The sequence below is a fragment of the Protopterus annectens genome, chromosome 2.part0 (assembly GCF_019279795.1).
Source record: "Protopterus annectens isolate FY-2018-M chromosome 2.part0, PAN1.0, whole genome shotgun sequence".
Taxonomy (NCBI): domain Eukaryota; kingdom Metazoa; phylum Chordata; order Ceratodontiformes; family Protopteridae; genus Protopterus; species Protopterus annectens.
The window spans coordinates 1,389,299,921-1,389,318,957 of NC_056728.1; the positions used below are offsets into that span (position 1 = coordinate 1,389,299,921).

The following is a 19,037-nucleotide window of genomic DNA, read 5'->3' on the forward strand; positions in this document are numbered from 1 at the left end:
TCGTCAGTAGGGGTAAGGGACTGCCGGTCATCCCTCTGCCTTAATATTTCCAGGATGTCTGCAAATGAGACATCCTCAGAGGAGGACCGTGGGGACCCTTCTGATTCCTCTAAGTCGGTGTCTGATGTTACGGATTCCTGAGGGGAATCTAAATGCCTCCTCTTGCACAGTCTTTTTCTGGGGACTACATCAGTGGGGGCATCTGAAGTCTCAGTCAAGCAGGGGGTCACCCAATGGGGTTACCTGAGGCTCTGGGTCTTGACGCTTGGTGGGAACCTGTGGTGTAGGGACACAACGCGGCCCTTTAGGGGAGGAAGAAGAAAGATCCAAAGAGGTAAGGGTCTTAGCAGACATAACCCTCCTCATGGCATTGAAGGCACCGGTTTCCCGACCCAAGGAGTCCGCCGGTTCCGAAGAAGACAGCAACCTCCCAGGGGCCAAGACCACAGGCTCTGAACCAGAGGACGGAACTGAACTCATCTGCGCCAAAACCCCGAGAGGGAGAGTCGCAACCAAAGCGTCGGTTCAACTCTCTCCTCTGGAACCAGCGAGAGAGTGTCGGCTCAGAGACTCCTCGATTGGAACTGAAGTTAAGATCGACGGAGCCAAGGGCACTGGAACAGGCCCCGGCTCTGAGGGTTCCACCATTATCGGATCATCTCTTTCTGGCTCCGAAGGCTCAAGTGGCCTCGGAGGAGCAGAAATCTTAGTAGGGGGGAGTCGTAGGCTTCAAAGCCAACTGGGTCGAAGCTGAAAGCAGTTTGGCCAAGGCCGGGTTCACCAAAAGTCTCTGCACCACACGGTCTACATCTATGTTGGAAAGGGTACCGAAAGAACGGGTCGAAGGAGCCGAAGAAGCCACCGACTTAAGTATCGGGGACTTAAAAATCTCCGTCACCGGCTCCAACACAATGACTTGGCTCCGAGGTAAGATCTCTGTGCACGACTCCGAAGCTGTGGAGGTGGTGACAGTCTTCCCAGAGGTGCTCGGAACAGAAGACTTATGCTACAATGACACCTTAGAAGACTTCGACCGCTTCGAGAATTTGGAGGTCTGGTCAGTCTTGTCTAAAGCTTCTTGGAAATCTGGCTTCAACAGCCCTCTATCGACCAATTTCCTTCGCCTCTCTAATAAAACCTTGCCACTGAAGGAATGGCAGATAGAGCAATCTTCTTGTAAATGTAGTGGACCCAAGCAGTACACACAAGAAACATGATCATCAGTGATGGATATCTTTTGTCCACAGTCACATTTTAAAACCAGATTTTTGTTTCTCCGACATCATAACAATTACAACAAATATCAGATCCCTGATATTATCAATCAAAAAATTGAAGCCACGGACTTCTTAGAAAGTTCAGATCCCTGAACTGTAATGACTATAAGAAGGATGGTTACACAAAAAGTTCAAACACACTAATTCTAAGAAATATAAGGGGATAGGGAATTAAATTTGACAGAGCCCTGTCAAGTAAATGCAACTCAAAGGCTAAAGGCCTAGGAGCAACCGCTCTGAATTAGAAGACAAAAAATAACTTTCAATCCACTCACTAAACGACAAATAAAAGAAATATGTGAAATCTCACTCAAACCACAACTAATTATAGTCTAATAAGAAATTTTAAATTCTTTAAATATAGTAAAGAAGGTTACTGGCCCGAGCTTCCTCCGAAGATCGTGCGATCCGTTGCAGTGGTAAACTAGATCTGGGGTTGGTAGGAGAGCATCATGGGATAGGGACTGTGCCTCGAGCTAACTCAAAAATCTTGAGCTTGGAAAGCGGCCAACTCGGAGCCGATGGACTGGCTCTGAACCCACGTGTAAAGAACAAACGGTGAGATTGAACAACTTCACATGGTTAGTTTTTCTACCACATAATTCAGGTCCCAGGGTGGCATGGGAGGCCTGATATTAGAAGCCTCTCTGAGGAATTGCTTAATCAAAGGATGAGAAAGAGGGGTGGGTTTGAATCATAATGGGCCGAAATGGCAGAGTCATGAATTTTAATAGAGGAGAAAGAGGCCACGATTGAGCAACTCTGCAAGGTAATCCAGGATGAGAGGGATGGGAGGGTACTGCCCCCCTTTGACTGTTTAGCATAATCTTTTCCATTTTCCTGCATAGGATTTTCTTGTGCTGGGCTTTCTGGCCTCTGTGATGATGTTCATGGCTTGTTTGCTTAACAGGGACTCCTTGTTAGTTTTTAGTGTACAAGCCATGGTGAAAGACAGAGTCTGTAGGTCTGGGTGCAGTACCCCCCCCCCCACCAGTCAAGAGGTCTGACATCAGGGGAAGCAGCTTTGGGGGCAGTAAGGTCAGGCTGTGTAACAGGGGGTACCAATGCTGTCTGGGCTAGTCTGAAGCAATGAGGATGGCCCTTGGTCTCTCCTCTTATTTTGATTAGACGCTTGGGAATAAGGGGCAGAGGAGGGAGCGCGTACACAAAGAGGGAGCTCCAGGGGAAGGTCACGACATCCACCATTCATGCTAGGAAGTGGAACTCCCTGGTGCAAAACCTCTGCAGCTGGTGGTTGAGATGCGAGCAAAGAGATCCACTTCTGGGGTCCCCCACTCCTGAGTGATTTGCAGAAAGATTTCTCTGTGGATCTGCCATTCATGGGTGTCCATTAAGTGCTTAGGTGGTCTGCCAGGGTGTTGTCGACTCCTGGTAGGTCTTGGGCAATTAGGTGTAGCCCCATGGAGGTGGCTGTAAGCCAGAGACTGGCAGCTAACCTGCGCAGGGGGTAAGACTGGGTGCCCCCCCTGCTTCTTGAGGTACCACATCACTGTAGTGTTGTCTGTTTTTATAAGGTGTACCCCTGGCCTGAGATATGGGTGGAATGAAGTCTGTACTGCCATCATTTCTTTTTGATTAATGTGTAAGTGAAGTTGCTGGGCATTCCAAAGGCCTTGGTTACACCTGCTGCTAGGTGAGCACCCCAAGCAATGTCTGAGGCGTTGGTGGTGATGGTCTGGCTGGTAGGGTACAGGATGAAGGGAAGACCCTTGTTCATGACACTGGCCTCTACCCACCAGAGAAATTTGGCTCTTATACATGGGATCAGGAGGAGTGTTGTCTCTTGGGACTGAGAGTAATGACACCAAAGATTCTTTATGTACCAGTGAAGTTTTCTCATGTGAAGCCTGGTGAGGAGGATAAGAAGGATGCAAGATACCATGTATCCCAGGGCTTGCAGGAATTTCCTCACAGTGAGGTGGCGTCTGGAAGCCAGCAGGGTGAAATAGAGAGGCAGGAAGCTCTGCTTTTCTGGGGTTAGGAAGGCCATTTGGGATGCTGTGTGTAGCACACCTCCCAGGCAAATAATTCTCCTGGTTGGGTTTTGATTCAAATTTTTCTCGTTGATGTTGAACCCTAGGGAAGTAAGGAGAGACTCGACAGAGGTCCTGGAGCAACTCTTCTTTGCCCTCTGCCTGAATGAGGCAGTCGTCCAGGTAAGGGTAAATCTGTATATTTCTCTGTCTGCAGAATGCTATAGCCGGGCCCAAGCATTTAATGAATACTCTGGGAGCAGTAGATAAGCCAAAGGGCAGTGCAGAAAACTGAAAGTGTTGACAGCCTTCTCTGAAGTGCAAGAATTTTCTGCATGATTCCCCGATGGAGATGTGGAGGTAGGCATCTTTTAGGTCTAGTGTCACAAGACAGGCATTTTTTGCTAGCATAGGCAGGAGCTGCTGCAAAGTAAGCATTCTGAATTTGGGAAACACCAAGGAGGTGTTCAGTATGGATAGATCCAGGATGGTACGCCAAGTGCCCTCTTTTCTGGGAACACGGAATAGTCTGGAGTAAAAACCTTTTCCTGTTTGATTTGGAGGGACAGGTTCTACTGCTCTTTGGGATATTAGAGTTTGGAACTGTTTCAATGCCTCTGCCCACTGGTTTGGGGAGAAGTCTGGGTACTCTCTTGGAATTGGGAGTTAGCAGAAAGAGAATCTGTATCCCTGAGAAATGATTTTTAAAACTCATTGGTCCTTGGTTATAGAAACCCAATTGTCTTTGAAGAGGGCGAGCCTTCCTCATAGTTTTTGATGAGTGAAGAGAGGGCAGAGGGGGGAGGAAAAGTCATTGTGAGTGCTTGCCATAAAAGCTTGGCTTAGAATTCCCTGCCTTAGAGATGGAAGTGGTCCACTGTTTGCTTCTTTGCTGGCCCTGGGATAGGGGCCTGGTTGGCCTGTCCCTGCAGGGCTTACCTTGGCCCTGTCTGCTGGGTGCAGGGAAGGCCCAGTGCTTAGGAGGGAAAGTTCCTGCTGAATCTGGGAACTGTTTGCATAGATTTTGCTTTATCTTCTATCCTTTTAATCACCTCTGCTTTTTCCCCAAACAGGCGCTCCTTTGTCTATGGGTGCATCAATAAGTTTAGACTTGACATGATCAGTGAGAGGTTGTTCCTTCAGCCATGCAGGTCTTCTAACATAATGCTGTCACTGCTGCCCTGCTAGAGGCTTCTAGGGCATCATATCCACACTGTAATGAGTGCTTGGCCACTTGACAGGCAGAGTATAGTAATTCTGACAGCTCCTTTGAGTTGGTACAGTCAGGAAAGGAAGCCATCTTGTGTTTTAATTGTTCCAAAGTGTGTTGATATTGTAACATATGGAACTGACAATTGAGTGCTCTGACAGCGAAGGTTGCAGAGGTGTATACTTTCTTACTCCATCTGTCCAGAGCTCTAGAGTCTGTCAGAAGGAAGAGGAATCTTGGCAGAACTAGTCTTGGCTCCTTTGGGTCCCTGTGTAAATGACCTCAGGGTCTGCAGCAGGATTCCTACACAAGTATTTGTGAGAATTTGGTACTCTGTAGTACCAGTCAGGTTTACTTGGAGCAGGAGGCAGGCCATCGGGGCTAAGCTGTATTCATGGAAAACATCATCCCCCACCTCCAAAATAGGTAGGATGGCCAGGGGTCTGTGCTGGGGCAGGTCCAGAAACTCTCTAAGTCTTTTCTTACACTGGTGGAAATCTTGAGATTCCCATTGGAAATGTTCCCTGAGGGAATGAAGGGTTGCCCTAAATGAGAGGTCCTCTGGAGGGCAGGCAGAAGGGATGGACTCCTCTGTATCTGAATCCTCAGTTGAGGGACGTTGTTCCTCTTCAAAAGCAGAATAATCAGATACCTCAGACTCTTGGTCGGTCATAATTTCTGGAGAAGGATGCCTTTTCCTTTTAGGAGTGGGGGCCAGAGTACCTCGGATAAGGGAGATGAGATCCTCCGCCATTTTAAGCATTTGAGCTTGAGGTGGGGGAGCAGTAGCTAGAAGAAGATTTCCTGGGAGTGGTCTGACTTCTATCCCTGAAAGAATCAATCCGTCTCTGAGAAGCGGTAGTTGGATGAGAAGATGTCGATTTTTGTCTAGATTCGGTAGTGCAAAAGGCCTCCTCGGAAGCTGGTGCCTACGTTGCAGCTCCAGACCAACTGAGGCAGAGACAGACAAAAGGCTCAAAAGACGAAACAGATTTCTGTGGCATACCGGACTCCAAAAGGGCTTCTGCAGAGACCTGCGTAGATAAGTCGGGCATCAGGAGCTGCGAAAGGGCCTCACTGAATTCCGGAGAACTGACGACTTGCTTAGTGGTAACATTGTCGAAAGGCTTAGCCTTGTGTGACCTGTCTCTATCATCGCTACATTTTTTTTTTCAGAATATCCACAAATTGTTGGCTGAAAGATGCCATATCGAAATTTGAAGACGGAACACAAAAATAATTGTCTACAAAAAGAGCTCTACGGCGAATGGTTTTCGCATTAAAGAAGGCACAGAAACAGCAACGAGGGACGCTGTGGTCTAGGCCTAAATAAGTGATGCAGTAAGAATGAAAGCCTCAATGTGGGATCTGCTTTCCACAGGCGAGACTATCGTTAACTTTTTCAGACATTGGTTAGAGCAAGAAAAAAGGGCCCCCCCCAATGGGGTACTTCGCTTTAGACGTTGTCTGCTGAAATTCAACTTCTGGTAGCAACTGACCGGCACTTGTGCAAAAAGCTTTTGCTACGGGCTCCACGGCAAGAAAGACTGATGTAATGACGTCAGCTGCCTTGCTTTATAGCACTGATGCCCTGATGGCAGCCGGCGCACAAAAACATTGATTCTGGTATTCAAGACGGCTGAGGGCTACCACAGCAGGGAAATCCCCACAGGTAATGGACTGCAACAGTGAAACACGAAGAACATCAAACTTATTGAAGCTGCCATGTGGCCTAGGAGTTTCAAGACTGCATGAGGTGGAGGCTTTGAAAGTGCAAACACTGGCACTGCCTAAGGCTGAAGACTTATTACTCTGGAGCTCAGGAGCCTAGCAATTTTACTGACAGTATCCAACTAGAAACCTATAAACTCTAATGTCTGAACTGGCTGTAAGCTCAGCTTTTGGTAACTGACAGTAATCAAGAAGCGATCGGCTAAATGGAGTAAGGTGTCCCTGGCCATGACAAGTGATGCTCAGGTATGGGAAAACCTGGAAACCCTGCAGCCAGAGCCAGGCTTCGACCACTGCCATGCATTTAGTGAACACCCAGGAAAGGTGGAGACACCAAATGGCAAGGCCCTTAATTGGTAGCGATTGGGTCCCAACCAGAAACACAGAAACCTCCTGGAATGCGTCTCCATCTTGATATGATGGTAGGCATCCTTGAGGCCTATCTAGCACATCCAACCATCCTTCCTCAGAACAGGTAGGATGAACTGCACCGTGACCATCTGGAATTTGGTCTGTTTTAGAAAGGGATTTAACTTGCCTAAATTCTGACTAGGCTTGAGGTCCCTGTTCTTATTTGGTACAAAAAAGAACCTTAAGTAGGCCCTGGACTGTCGTTAGTCTGGTGGGACCTCCTGGATGACTTGATTTGCAAGCAGCTTCAGAATCTCTAATGCTGTTTACAGTCTCTGATGGGATGGAACACCTGGGAGATATTTGTAATGTAACCTTGAAATTTCTAAAAAAGGGACAGTAGAGCCTCTGGATATAACTTTGAATACCCATGCATCTGAGGTGATGGCTTCCCAAGCTTCTGGGGGAAGAGCCAGGTGACCTCCCCCCCCGACTGCCTACAGAGCAGGATAGTTTGGTTACACTTCAGGGATGCTGAAGGGGCCTGCTGGCGAAGGATAAATGGAAGCTCGATCGTATGGACTGCCCCTGCCATGTGGGAGGGGTCCATTATAGTCCCCCTCCACCCCGGCCTTGAGAGAAACCCTCTAAAAAAGCATCCTGGAAAGACTGCTGCAACTTTCTAAAAAAAAGAAAGAAAGAAAAGAAAAGTACAGTTGTGCACCTACCATAAATGTAGATGTTCGAGTGTATTCACTGTTGCAGTCATTACTCTTGGGTTATCCTGCTGGCAGGCTACCCGCAGTCTGCCAGAATTCCAAAGTCTAGGTCTGGCATCGGTTGCTGTCGCCTCTTCCCTGACATCAGTGCACCAGGGGTATAAAAGATGCAGCAGACGCCATTTTCTTCAGTTTTTCTTGCCCCAGATGTCAGGTGCCCCCAAAATGGTAGGCTTAAAAAATATGCCAATAATTATGCATGCAGTAAAATAAACATTTCCTTCATCTACAAGCAAATATACCATATAGGTTGTATAAGATAGAGAAGTATAGGTAATTCCCAGCAAAGAAAAGGGGAATGGTGGGTGGGTAACCTGGACTGCAACAGTGAATACACTCGAACATCTACATTTATGGTAGGTACACAACTGTACTATGTTCATCGTGTTTCACTGTTGCAGTCATTACTCTTGGGTTGAATCCCAAAGCTGAGGTTGGGTGGCTGGGCCTAAATAGGATTAGGAGAGGCTATAAGGCCCTGCAGAACTGCAGTGGCGAAGCCTGCTCTGGATTTAGAGTAGAGAGGTAAATGGTAGTGCTTTGTAAAAGTGTGCACTGAACTCCACATTGCAGCCTCTAAAATGTCTTTGGTTAGTACTCCTCTGAGAAAGGCTGCTGAACTGGTAGAATGAGGCCTAATGCCCTTGGGCACTGATCTGCCATGTTGTGAGTAGCAGAAACGAATGCAGTGGCCTATCCATTTTGAAATGGTCTGTTTTGAGATGGGCTTTCCTTGAGATCCTGCAGCATATGCCACTAAAAGTTGCTCAGTTTTTCTGAAAGATTTAGTTCTGTCCAAGTAGAAGCGTAGTTGTCTGCGTATGTTCAAAGAATGCAGAAGTCTCTCACCCTTATTCTGTGGGTTTGGATAAAAGGTAGGCAAAATGAATTGTTTGGTTAAGGACCACACTGGACACTACCTTAGGCATAAAGGTCAGGTTCGTCCTTAGAGAAACTGTCTGGATGGAAAATGATGAAAGGTTCCACAGCCATGAGTGCTTAGCTCTCTGAAACTCATCTTGAAAAGGTTATTGCTAGGAGCAGAGCTGTTTTCCAAGATAAAAACTTTATATCAGCTGTACTGGCTGGCTCAAAGGGTGGCAGTGTGAGTTTTTCCAAGACATAATTGAGGTCCCATGCAGGTATTGGGGCCCTCCTTGGAGGTCTTATGTTTTTGGCCGCTCTGAGGTAAAGCCTTATCAAAGGCAGGGAAAAAAGTTCCGTATTGTAATGAGCTGAAATGGCAGAGGCATGAATTTTAATTGATGAAAAGGATAGGCCTTTGTCCAGCATCTCAGTTAGGTATTGTAAAATCTGAGGGATTGTTGGTACAGATGTGACAATTCCTTGTGGTTCCAAGCACAGAATCTTTTCCATTTTTCTGCATAAGATTTTCTGGTACTGGGCCTCCTGGCCTCCAAAATAACATCCATCACTGCTTTACAGAGAGTTGTGTTTTGAATGGTTACATTATCCGCCATGCTGTCAGATTTAGGGTCCTGAGTTGGCTGTGCAGAATCTGATTGTTTCGCTGGGTCAGTAAGTGAGGAATTAGAGGCAATGTCCAAGGCTGGGCCTTGAGACAAACTTTTTAGGATTGGGTACCAGTGCTGGCGTGGCCAGTCTGGGGCAATCAGAATCATTCTTGGCTTCTCTTGTCTGACCTTTAGGAACACCTTGAGGAGGAGAGGAGGAAAGGCATATACTGTTAGACTTTTCCAGCTGAATGACAGAGCATCCACTTTCCACACTTGCTTGTGATAGGTCCTTGTGCAGAATTTCTGTAGTTGGCAGTTGTGAGGGGAGGTAAATAGATCTATGTCTGGGCATCCCCATTCCTTTATCATGCTGAAGACTTGTGGATCCAGTTTCCACTCGTGGGGATCCGTGAGGTTTCTGCTTAGCTCGTCTGCCAAAGTATTGTTCTTTCCTGGCAGGAATCGTGCTTGCAGGTGTACTTGATAAGTCAATGCTGTGTCCCACAAAGTCATGGCTTGTCTGCAGAGGGGGTAGGAATGTGTGCCTCCCTGCTTGTTTATGTACCACATGACTGTAGTATTGTCCGTCCTCATCAGTAGTTGCCCTGGATGGAGTAGATCCTTGAAAGCTGTCAGGGCATTCTGAACAGCTAGCATCTCTTTTTGATTGATATGTAGATGCATTTGGCTTGTGGACCATGTGCCCTGAATACATTTTCCTGCCATGTGTGCTTCCCAGGCATAATCTGATGCATCTGTTGTTATTGACTGCATGGCTGTGGGTAGAGTGAATGGCTGTCCCTTGTTGAGGTGACAGGCATGTGCCCACCATCAAAACTCCTGTTGCAGGCAAGTAATGAGGGCAATGAATGCTTCCAGGCTTTGACAATGTTGAGTCCAGACACTTTTTAGGTACCATTGAAGTTTCCTCATATGTAGTCTGGCATATGGAATTAGCAGAATGCAGGATGCCATGAAGCCCAAAGCCTGCAGAATTTTTTTGCAGATAACTGGGTCTTTGTTGCCAACATTTTGAAGTAAGAAGTTAGTTGCCTTTGTTTGTCTGGCGTGAGATAAGCCCATCTGGGCAGTTGTATTTAAGCTTGCACCCAGGAATATTATCTCTTGAGAGGGTACTAGTTTTGATTTCTTTTCGTTTACTGTGTACCCTAGGCAAATTAATAATCTTTTTACGAACGCCAGATGCTTTAGTAGAGTGTCCTTGTTCTCTGCTTGTATAAGGCAGTCGTCCAAGTAAGGATGCATCTGAATTCATCTGTCTGTAAAATGCAATTACTGGTGCCAGACATTTTGTGAAGACCCTGGGCGCAGTAGATAAGCCAAAGGGCAGTGCCGAGAATTGGTAGTGCATTGAGCCAGCTATGAATCTGAGGTATCTTCTGCAAGATTGTCTGATTGGGATATGCAGGTATGCCTCTTTTAGGTCCAACGTTAGAAGCCAAGCCCTCTTGCCCAGCATGGGCAGAAGCTGCTGCAGAGTTAACATTCTGAATTTTGGAACATCCAGAAATGTGTTTAGAATAGACCGGTCCAGTATTGGTCTCCAGGTTTTGTCCTTTCTGGGTACCAAGAAAAGTCATGAGTAAAATCCTTGTCCCTGCTCTTGTTTTGGTACTTGCTGAATGGCCCTCATGTTCATAAGGGACGAAACTTGTTTTTGTGCCTCTGCCCATTGATTGTGTGGCAGGTTTGAAATACCTTTCGCCTTTGGCAGGGTGTGAAAGTGGAATCTGTAGCCCTGGGACACTATATTCAATACCCATTTGTCCTGGGTGATCATGTGCCAATTTTGAGAGAAAAGTGCTAGTTTTCCCCCTAAGGGGGCTGCAAGAAGATAAGTGCTTGGTGCTGGTAGAGGCAAGTCATTGGGACTGTTTCCTGTATGGCTGTGCTTTGTCTTTCCCACTTTTGGAGGTAGAAGCTCCCCACTGTTTAGGCCTGTATGAGCCCTGGGACTGGGATCTGCCTCTGGGACGTCTGTATCTGCCTCTTTGTGGCCTGTCCGACACTGGAAAGGACCAATTCTTTGTAGGCCAGTTCCTGCTAAATCTTGGTGGCTGAACCTGTAAGAAATCCTTTACTGTTTGCATAGATTTTACTTTGTCCTCCATTTTCTTCAAAACCTCCTCTGCTTTAACACCAAATAAAGCATCATGCTGTAATGGAGCATCTAATAATTTTGCTTTAACATGATCAGGCAGATTTTGTTCCTTTAACCAAGCATGCCTCCTAATGACAGAACCCGTAACTGCGGCCCTGCAGGAGGCCTCCAGTGAATCAAAACCACATTGCAATGTATGCTTTCCCACTTGTTCAGTTACATGCAATAAATCCTGCATTTCCTTATTCTCTGCACAATCAGAATTAGCCAACATTTTCTGTTTTAACAATGACATTAAGTATTGCTGATATTTAATCATATGAAATTGACAATTTAAAGCCCTCACAGCCAAAGTAGCAGACGTGTAAACCTTTTCCCCCCATCCGTCTAATGCCTTTGAATCCCTGTCAGAAGGGATAGGGTTTTTTGCAGTAGCGGCCTTAACCCCCTTGGGACCCTGAGAAATAGTTTCTGGGTCAGCAGCAGGGTTTTTATAAAGAAATTTATGTGAATCTGGAACCCTGTAGTGTCTGTCTGGTTTAACAGGAGCTGGAGGTAAGGAGTCTGGAGAAAGGCCGGACTCTGAAAATACATAATCTACAATGTCTAGCACGGGGGGAATAGCAAGAGGCCTGTGCTGAGGAAGTAAAAGCAAATCTCCAAGCCTTTTCTTTGATTCTGAGTAATCTTGGCTCTCCCAATGGAAGTGCTCCCTCATGGTATGCAGGGTTTCCCCAAAAGAATAATCCTCAGGAGGAGAGGCTGAAGGAATGGATTCTTCAGCATCAGAATCCTCATAGGGAGGAAGAGAGTATTCCTGTACAGAAGAGGAGTCAGTGGAAATGGAAACCTGATCTGAAGGGTCATAGTCTGTCTCTTGCCTAGGCCTCTTGTCAGGAGGGGGATGGGAACCCCTGATCAAGGTAATAAGGTCTTCGGCCATTTTGAGCATCTGTTTCTTAGGCATGGAAGTCTGCCCTGGAGAATGCTGTACTTGTTTCTTTGTCTTTAAAGCTGCTTTAGTCTTTGCTTTTGAAGCTGAAGTAGGCTTTACATAAAGCTGTGCAGGTCTGAAAATACCCTCAGAAGCCGATGCCTGCTCAGCGGCTCTGGACCCATCTGAGGGAATGGATTTCTGAGTGTCCAATACTCGGAGTATCCAGAGGCCTAGCTGGCTCCACGTGGGAGTCAGCGGCCTGTGGCTCTGAGCTAGCGGGCATCAGGGGCTGCGAAAGCGCCTCACTGAGAACCGGCGACTGGCTTAGTGGAAGCCTCGTCGTCAGTTTTGGATCTCGGATGCCTGTCCTTCTCTTTTTCCTTGCGTTTTTTAGAAACGTCGGTCGTCGGCTGTTCCGACGGCATTATGTAATTGAATTTTCGGCCAAAGTAATGATAAGCAAAATCAAACAGACGCTTAATAGTGCGTTGGTTGAATCTAGCACAAAACCGACAGCTAGCAATGTTATGAACAGGGTCTAGGCAAGGAATACAATAAGAATGAAAACCTTATGAGGTATTTGCTTCCCACAAGAAATACAATTGTTAACTTTTTCTGACATCGGTCTGGAGCAAGAAAAAAAAAAAGTCTCCCCAACAGGGTACTTAGCTTTAATGAAGACTTCGGATCTGAAATTCGTCTGTGAAAATCTCAGGAGTCTGCCGACCGGCACTTGCGAACTGCTTTTGCTTTGAGCACCGCACGGCAAGAAAGACTGGGGAAAATGGTGTTGGCTGCATCTTTTACACCCCCTGGCGCACTGACATCAGGGAAAAGGCAACCGCAACAGACGCCGGACCTAGACTTTGGAATTCTGGCCGAATGCGGGTAGCCTGCCAGCAGGATAACCCAAGAGTAATGACTGCAACAGTGAAACACGATGAACATGAAAGAAAGAAAAAAGGTTTGCCGCCCTTCTGATTCCTTGAAAAGGTTAACTGAGGGGTAGCAAAATGCACTTCTATGGCAGATAGCATCTTCCCTTCTTTCACACTAATAAAGGATGCTTTGAAGCAATCCGCAAAGTTACATAAATCGCATCCAAGCTTGACAAAACATGGCAGTGCCACAACCAGCTACTCGGGATGCTCCATTGGCTGCATTGGAAATAGGTCTGATAGAAATGATGGTGATCAACAGCAGGGTCGACAAATGACTCTCCAGCATCTTTTGAATCTCCAGAGTCTGCTATGTCTTAACATTCCCTGACACTTCAGACACCAGATCACATTGGAGTCTAGTCTGGTATGATAAATAACAGCCCTCAAAGCGAATGTGGCTGAGGCATATGATCACTTCCCTAAAAGGTCCAAAGCCAGAGATACTCTATTTGGGGGATGGATCAAGGAAATCTCCACAGAGATTTCCTTTTTCGTGGCCGCAGCCACCAAAATCGTATTCATGTCTAGTCCCTTAGGGTGAGGAGCAAGAATTTTATCAGGCTTCTTAGGAATAGGGTCCACCGTGTTGGGTTCCTTCCATGTCCTTTGAGACACTAAGTCTACAAGTGCATCAGGAAAGGGAACAACCCAAGCCATGGAAGGGACCACACCCAAGGCCTCCAAAAATACTGACTTCTCTGTAGACGGAGCTTCAGTGGTCCAACCCCTGCATTAGCAAAGAAGCTCAGATTGCAAAAAAATGGGTCATCCCATGGAGACAGGATACTGACCTCGATGGAGTCCTCCTATGGGGAGTCAAAGTGCTTTCTCTTACACCTCCTCTTACCTGCAACTTCCCACTCTGGTGACACTGTAGGAGAGGGGGACGAGGCACAAAGCTCCGCCACTGGAGTGGACTGCAGACCAACTGGCATAGACTGTCCAACAGCAGACTGACAACTGTTGCAGGTCCAGAAGAGAAAAGGGATGGAACACTAGCTGGGACACCTGACCCATCTCCTTAGGGAGAACATCCCCTCCACGATGTCAAATACAGAAGTAGATGCTGGCCTCCTGAAGAGATGGTACCACTACCCAAAGATATGCAAAACACACGAGTCTGGGGGAGCTAGAGCTACATCTCACTCGGACATTGAGACTGGAGAAGCGCTGTTGAATGCCTAAGCTCTGAGTTTGAGTGATGAACCTGAAGCTGAGACTGCCAACACTGACCAGAAAACACCAGCCTCAATGTCATAGCTTCAAGGTCTAATCTGCTCCAAAGCAGTCGGGAGTCAACTAGACCAAGAAGGGAGCCGGAGGCAAGGACAGCCAAGCCATCAGCTCAGACACCATGGATGGGAATGCAGCCAGACCCAATGACCTCAGATCCACATGGGCACAGGGAGGAAACCAGACAGATGGAGCCATGGTTCTGGAAACAGGTCCCAGAACTGAAGGGATAAGATCTAATTGCATCAAGGTCTGTAAAAAAAAGGACCTCATCAGCTGCTCAAAGTGAGAAGCTTTGAAACTGCCCACCAACATTGATGACAGGGCAGATGAAGCCACTGACAGGAACTTGGAGGCTCATTTAGAAGATGAGGAGCCAGTCTGCCAGATCAGAGTTGGGAGACCTGGAAGGGGGGGGGCAGTATTCCAGTGACAGCTCTGGTGTAGTGGATGGGGAGAAGGAAGAAGCTACCCAATCCAATGGAGCCCCTTTGACCAAGAAGGGGCTAGGAAAACTTGGAACCGGTGCCACAGCCATGCTTGTAGTCAGCAACAAGGGCAATCAGCTCTGAGGGGTCATAGCTAACACCAGTGCCAAGACAGCTGGAGCATCCAAAAGTTGGGGGACCTTTGGGTCCAATAGGCCCAAAGGAGGTGGACCAGGAATACAAACCAAGGAGGACCTCTTCCAATCCCCCTTGGAGGGCTTAGAGTCCCAAGCAGGAGATGCTCGTCGGACCAGACTCTTAGAGCAAAGGAAGAAGATGATGGGTTTGCAGAAGGAACTAAAGGACCAGCTTCGCCCATCACTCATTGAGTGCTCTTGACCAGAACACTTCACAAATAAAGCAGAAGTCCAAATGGGCAGCCCCCTAATAATACCCATTTACCGTGTGCATCCTTGGAGGGTAGTTTGTGCCCACCGGTGGCATTTTTTGAAACCTTTATCCATTCTACCCTAACCTCACTACAAAAATTATGAAGAAAAGGTCAGAAGAAATGGCACCTACACTACTCTAAGACTAAGCCCTAAGAAAAAGGCAGAACAAAAAAAAAGACAAAGGGCAGGAAAGCCCCGGTAAAACACACACACACGCACACACGCACACTCTAACTACCCATCTATCTATTTACAGTAAAACTATCAACTATGCTAACTAAGGTAAGGGAACAGCACTAAAGACCAAAAGACTACAAAGAAAAACCTATATATCAAAGGATAAGCTGATGCGGAGCTAAATCAAGTACCAGAAGTCAGTTAAGGAGCAAGGGATTGTAGGTAAGGGAGGCAGAGCCTGGCAAGTCAGAAGACTGAAGGATATGGCTGTCTCGGATCTAATTACCCACAGGTTAAAGCCAGTCAAAGACATTGGATCATGAGATATCCTTATTTTGGAGCTGTAACAGTAACCCTACAAACAGATGACTACACTAACACACATTAAGTCATACAAGACTCAGATGTCTCATTCCTCAGAAAATGGGTCTTCAACTGTTTTACACATACACATCCCAGTAAGTCAAAAGATACCACAAACTGAATACAAAGAATGCTAAACAGTGCCATCAGTGGTAGACTGCTGAGCATTATTTCATTAAACAAGCATGAAATCATACCAAGAAAGAAGAATTTGCAGCAGTGACTGTGCCATGTGGTTTAATAAAAGCTGGTTTCAGTTTTGCCATCTGGTCCAAAGAACTGGGCCTAATTCCATTATCTTTAGTGACAGTTTCTTTGCCTGTAAAAGGTAAACAAAACTTGTTCAAGTCATTATCCAAGGAGTTACATAAAGTCAAAAGTTTTAATAATGACATGATCACCATAAAATAACAAAAAACTAAATAAGACTGAAATTGTTCCAAATATGGAATTTTTTTTAACCAGAATAATTTTTCTTGTATTCTACTTTAACTTAAAAAGGACATGGGGGGTGCAACAAAGCTGATCATCATCAAGGCTAAACTTGCAGTGTTTAAGGGACTGGAAACACTAGGAAATGTTGTAGCACTTCTCCCAAGAAACACACACCTGACAAACTCACTACTTAAAACTTGCTCCTATGACAAGCTTTCAGATAAGATCTATTAGTATAAAGACTTGAATTTTCTCTAAATGACCATATATACCTAAAGTGTGGATGAAATTCAAATAAAAATGTAATGCTAAACTACAAGACACCACAAATCACTGCAGAAAAAAAAAAGAGAAAATGACATTGCACTGCTATCAATGAAGCTAGATAGTGACCATGTTCTGAACCAGAAGTGTTATTTGACTGAAATTTAAAAAATAAAATACTTTATGGTATATCAGTTCAAACTAAGGGTAGTGTAAAGTTTGTTACAATTTTTTACTGCCTACTTAATGAACACTCAGAATAAGCTCCAAATGCCCAACAGCCCTTGTAAGCCAAACGCTTACAAGAATACAAGAACAAAGCATTATTCCACAATGTACTAGTGTCAGTTAAGGAATAGGGGGTTAGTTACAACTACTACATTAGAAGTGTAATTTGATAAACAATGAAGAATTCTTTTCTTAAAATCAACTTGGAATATCTTTGAAGCAGTGTCTCCAAATACAACCATCATGGGTGGGGTCTTCCTTTAAAATCCCAAACTCACTCGCTTGTTGAACAAGGTCAAATGAATAAGACACTTCACCACATGCTAGTATAGGGAATGTGGAGACTATGGATGCAGCACTTCTAGAAGATGGTCTGGATTAGCAGTCACACTGGACGGGCTCCTCATACAAATGTGCGAGGAGGAGTCAAGGTGCACAACTTTAAGTAATACTCGGTGGGGGGTTAAAGGAAGGCCACAGTTTATTACTTCAGCCTAAGTGAGCCAACAGATATTGCCAACATACTGGCTAACAGATTCAGTGCCAACTTTACTCCTCTCTCCCCCACTAAAGGACCAATCACAATACCACAGGAATCCCAGGCACCCAGCATTACTGCAGCACAGGTTAAAGCTGCATTGTCCAAGGCCAAGAAAACAGCTTCCATGGGACCCAACAATATCCCTGGATGTGTTCTACATGAGCTACAAAGTGAACTGGCACCACATCTGTGTGCCCTGTTCAATCACAGTCTCACCTCAAGCTCTGTCCCTACCGAATGGCATACTGCTACAGTCATCCCTCTCCATAAAGGGGGAAGCAACTACAGACTATGGGAATCACCACCCCATTAGCCTGACGAGTCTAACATGCAAGGCCATGGAACGCATCATCATTGACCTAATTAAGAAGGATATAGGGAATCGCCAAACTCTAGATCCCACACAATATGGATTTGTGAAAGGTAGACCATGCCTGCTCAACCTGGTTGATTTCTTAAAGTCAGTCACAAGAGCTGTGGATGACGGCAATGCAGTTCATACAGCCTACCTCAATCTGGCCAAGGCCTCTGATACTATTCCCCATGCAGGAATTCTTGATAAACTCACCAAACTAGGCATCAACCCCTATATCACTAGGTGGGTTGCAAACTGGCTCACAGATAGAACCCACAGTGTGAAAGTAGCAGACTCCAAGTCAGACTGCCGACCAGTCACGAGTGGAGTCCCACAGGATCAGTCCAGGGTCTTCTCCTGTTTGGCATCTACTTCTCAGAAGTCCAGGCCAACATGGAGGGACTCTGGCTGACCAAGTTTGCAGACGACTGCAAGCTTGGAGCCATTATTAACTCCCCAAGTGATGTTGAAATCCTACAGAAAGGCCTCACTGAGACCAATGATTGGTGTCGAAACAATGGTTTTAAGCTTAATACCAAAAAATGCATAGTCATTCCCTTTGGGAAAAACTCAGTTCCCACTAATTACCACATTGATGGGAGCCCAATGAACACAGAAGGCATTATAAGAGTTCTGGGGACACAGGTTGACAGCAACCTCTCCTTCGACCACCACATTGCCACTGTGGTCAGAAAGTCTATGTGGCACATCTCATTACCAAGAGTTTTGCATCCAGGAAGAAAGAGGTCATCATCTCTCTCTACTCTTCCCTCATTAGGCCAGAGTACAATGCCCCATTTGGCATGTACCTCACTAGACACATGCAACAGCTGGAAAGGCCAGAAAAGTAACTCACGAAGAGGAACCTAGGCCTTAAACACATGTCGTACATGTTTACTAAAAACGTCCAAAAACTAATAGGTACAAGACAAGGCGAGCGTACACTGCAAAGTCCAACACGGTACAATAGCTGAATAAAAACAAGCTTACAACAATCAGTAGTCCGGTGCACACTCTGGTAACTGCCTAGCAATAAAAAGTTAAAAACGATCTGGCTGCACAGAATCCAAGTCACAAAGTGTAAAGCGCTTTTCGTTAGGAAACACTTCTCCTAACTTCTTCAGACAATAGTGCTCAGAAAGAAAAAACAAGTTTAAGTACTATCCTAGTGACTCATACTTGTTAATACAATTAAGCGCAGTCACATAATTTAAAGGTATAATCCTAAAATATTGAAGTCAAACACTTTGTTTTTGTTAAGTTATTAGGTAAAATGAGTGCCTTAGTTTTATAAAAAAACAAAGTTCTGCCGTCTTGTAATGGAACATGTAGTAAATTAAATAGTATTAATTAAAATCGTAGCTAGTTCACTTTACTTATAGCTAATGTTCAGGGACCCGTGGAAGTAATCTTTTCATAAAAACTGTGTTTAACGTTTCTTTTAACCTATAAAAGGTGGGTGTAACTTAGCAATTATAACCTTCCTAGGGCTAATGAGCATCTATTTAACCATCCAACAAAAATAACGTTATGTACAGCTACTCTCTCTTGAGGCTCTTTAATTTTAGCACACATACAATAGAAGTCATTTCATTCAAGCCCGGTGGGAAAGCATGCATTGAGTCTAAGCTACCACAAAAGTTTCAATTTCTCTAACATAAGTGTAGCTAGACACTGCATTGAAAACCCTAACCACAGTTTCAAATTTAAGGCCATCGACTCAATTGAGATGAATAGTAGA

At 45.5% G+C, this 19,037-nt stretch overlaps 1 protein-coding gene across 4 annotated transcripts in view; it reads right to left on the reverse strand.

Moving 5' to 3' along the window:
- HADHB (hydroxyacyl-CoA dehydrogenase trifunctional multienzyme complex subunit beta) overlaps nucleotides 1-19,037 on the reverse strand; it is a 1,343,347-nt gene that overhangs the window by 666,736 nt on the left and 657,574 nt on the right. For all 4 annotated transcript variants that reach the window (XM_044061616.1, XM_044061615.1, XM_044061614.1 and 1 more), the window contains exon 10: nucleotides 15,671-15,792. In XM_044061616.1, the coding sequence (XP_043917551.1) occupies nucleotides 15,671-15,792 (122 nt within the window). The remainder of the gene's footprint in view (nucleotides 1-15,670; nucleotides 15,793-19,037) is intronic.